Below are 3,412 nucleotides of genomic sequence, written 5' to 3' on the forward strand. Positions count from 1 at the left end.
ATGGCACAATTTATTCTTCTAGGATTATCAGAGGAACTAGAACTGCAGCCTCTCATATTTGGACTTTTCCTCTCCATGTACCTGATCAGTATGTTTGGGAATCTGCTCATCATTCTTGCCACCATCTCAGACTGCCACCTACACATCCCCATGTACTTCTTCCTCTCCAACCTGTCCTTTGTAGACATCTGTTTCATCTCCACCACCGTCCCAAAGATGCTGCAGAACATAAGGACACAGAGCAAAGTCATTTCCTATGAAGGCTGCATCACCCAGATGCATTTTTATATGCTATTTGTAGAGTTGGAGAACTTAATTCTAACTGTCATGTCCTATGACCGCTTCATAGCCATCTGTCACCCCCTGCACTATACAGTCATCATGAGCCCTATTCTCTGTGGACTGATGGTGCTGGTGTCCTGGATGATGAGTGCCCTGAATTCCTTGGTACAAAGCTTACTGGTATTGAGACTCTATTTCTGTTCAGTCTTGGAAATCCCCCACTTTTTCTGTGACTTGAAAGAAGTACTCCAACTTGCCTGTTCTGACACCTTTGTTAATAACACTGTGATGTATTTTGCAGTTGGGCTCTTTGGTGCTATCCCCCTGACTGGTGTATGTTACTCATACTCTAGGATAGTTTCCTCCATATGTAGAATCTCATCAGCTGAGGGGAAGTATAAAGCAATTTCCACCTGTGCATCTCACCTCTCTGTTGCTTCCTTATTCTATTGTACGGGTTTAGGATTGTATCTTAGCTCTACTGGAACCCACAGCTCACACTTAAGTGCAATAGCCTCGGTGATGTACATTGTGGTCACACCCATGCTGAATCCTTTCATCTATAGTCTGAGAAATAAAGACATAAAGAGGGCTCTGAGAAGATTCTTTGGAGTGGCAGCTATGAAAGGGCCATTTGTCCTGGGGCTGAGGAAGTGCTGGTAATTGCAGTGCTCAAAGCATTAGAGTCAGAAATTGGGATTCTTGATCAGATTGTGGAAAGAGCACTTGTTATTTATATATATTGCCTGGCTTTTGCATTCCTTGATTTAAAATTCAGCATATAATTTAAGTAACTCAATTGATTAAGCTTTCTTAATAGCTGATGCATGGACAATTTTCCATTTTTTTTTCTATTTTTCTACTTTCCATAAATTTTTCCCAAACATGGTTGAGAAGTATTTTGAAATTTCCATTTATTTGGTAGGAAAAATTGGATTCCTTAAGGCCTTTATCTTAAGCAACATCCATCTTCTCAAGGATTTTTTAAAAATTCTTCTCTACTCAAGAGGAAAAACTGCCTTTGGCCGCTAAAGTAACATAGAATTCAACTGCAGAGTAAAGTCTGAAACCAATGTTTTGATTTTGGCTCTGTCATTTTTCTGTATCATCAGTTTAACTGTCCTTTCTGATAACATCGACTTTATTCAAGCCACTGAGTTCTATAACTGGTCTCCTGGTGTCATAAAATTATTCAGCCTGTGTCTCCAATATCTACCACTTGTTGTTCCTGTTGTTGTTTAGTCGCTATATCGTGTTTGCCTCTTTTGCAATACCATGGATTGTAGCCTGCCAGGCTTCTCTGTCCATGGAATTTTCCTGGCAGGAATACTGGAGCATCCCCCTTGAGCCTCCCTCCCACACCATACTACTCCTCTAGGTTGTCACAGAGTACCAAGTTGAGCTCCCTGTGTTATTCTTTTTTGGCTGAAAAATTCCTGTGCTGCCTACAATTATGGCTTCTCTATTGGTCTGAACAAGGGATCTTCTCTTTTATAAATTTTGTCATAATCAGTAAAGAATTAGAAACAGTAAAAGAACAATAGTCAGGTAAACCATTACACATCTGCTTCCTGCTCAGGAGTCTTCAGCTTTCATGGTCAAAGAATGACTCACAATAATCCTTAAATTTTTTACCCAGTCTGTGATTCAGGATCACCATTCATCTGCACACCATGCATGTCCTTCCAACTTTCCCAAGTTCCCTGGAACAGAACCTTAAATGAGCTTATTGATAATCCAGTTATGTGAAACAAGTTTAAACAATAATCAGGAATATTGTCTCCAAATCAACACATATGCTTAAAATAAAAAGTAGTAGACCATTATATCTGCTTTCATTGCCATTTGCATTGATTTTTATATCAGTTGACAATTGCTGCATAACAAGCTGTGTTAAATCATATAGTTTATTAAAGTGCCTTTCATATCAAATGAGATCATATGGTTGGTAATGTTCTGATCCACTTTTCAGATGCTCATAGTTCATAGAACTGTAAGTCTCTACATTGTGTATGTTGTGTATGATCCTATCAACCCAATGTGCTCACTCTGCACCAATGCAGAGTCTTCACAATAATGAATTCAAGAATACTAGACTTTCAACAAATCCCCAAGGCATAAGCCATACTACCTTTGTCTATATTAGATACTGGTGTCTCCCACATGTATCACCCTGATTCCTTTCCTTTCATATGTGAGCTTTCTCAGTCCAACTACAAACTGCCAGCTCCTGGAGTTCTTTGCCCAAGAGCTTCATCGGACAAACAGCTTTTTCTGGTCAATCTCTGCCAACTTGCATGGCTATCTACTAGTTACAGTGAAATAATACCCCCTGCAATATACTTCTCATACAGCATGCCCATACTTGACCTCTAGAAATTAATTATTAGTAGTACTTTACCTGAAACATGTCTGTGTACAAGGTGATGTTTCCCAGGCAAGCTGTTCCACATCCATGGCTCTCATTGGAGGTGTCTGTCTTTCTTTATGTTTCAAGCTAGTTGGTGTCTTGGGCATCATGCCTCCCCTGAGAGGGAACAGCTCAGTGCCATAAATGGCTTTTTGTGCTGTGATTTCTCCCCCCAAAAGTGAGGGCATATGAGTGAGAGCCCAGCTTCCCCAGCTGTGTAGAAGACCCAGCTCTTTCATGCCCATCCAGAAAACTGACATGAACTTCGTGAGAAGGAAGTGGGGAGAAACTGGAAGAACAGCAGCTAAGACTTTTGAAAGGCATCATAGTTAAGCAGATTCTAACAACTGCATCATGAACTTCATCAGGAAACGTTCTAAATGTGTTGATGATTGTACATATCTGTAAATGTGCTAAAAAATTGAATTGTACATTTCAGATTGGTGAATTATATGGCATGTGAATTATATCTCTATAAAACTTTAAAAAAAATCCAACATTTTTTAAAGAAGAAAAAATTAAACTACAGTTTGCTCTCCCTGATAAGTATATATGGAAAAAATGTAAACAAAACAGTGGTAAACCAAATTCTACAGAGGGTTAAAAGGATCATACCCCAGGATTGCATGGGGATAATTCCTGGGCCACAAGAGCACTGTGCATTGAAGAATGTACGGCAGCATTCCTGGCCTCCACCCACCAGGTAGCAGTAGCACCTGT

At 39.8% G+C, this 3,412-nt stretch overlaps 1 protein-coding gene across 1 annotated transcript; it reads left to right on the top strand.

The window, feature by feature from the left end:
• On the top strand, positions 1–945 carry LOC136155603 (olfactory receptor 7A17-like). The gene has a single exon (XM_065917505.1). The coding sequence runs from the start codon at positions 1–3 to the stop codon at positions 943–945; it is 945 nt and encodes a 314-aa protein (XP_065773577.1).
• Positions 946–3,412: the final 2,467 nt, after the last annotated feature.

Source organism: Muntiacus reevesi, chromosome 1 (genome assembly GCF_963930625.1).
Source record: "Muntiacus reevesi chromosome 1, mMunRee1.1, whole genome shotgun sequence".
NCBI classification, from domain to species: Eukaryota; Metazoa; Chordata; class Mammalia; order Artiodactyla; family Cervidae; genus Muntiacus; species Muntiacus reevesi.

Excerpts from the sequence above, each read along its gene's own strand:
- LOC136155603 (XM_065917505.1), top strand. The coding sequence starts at position 1 with ATGGCACAATTTATTCTTCTAGGATTATCAGAGGAACTAGAACTGCAG.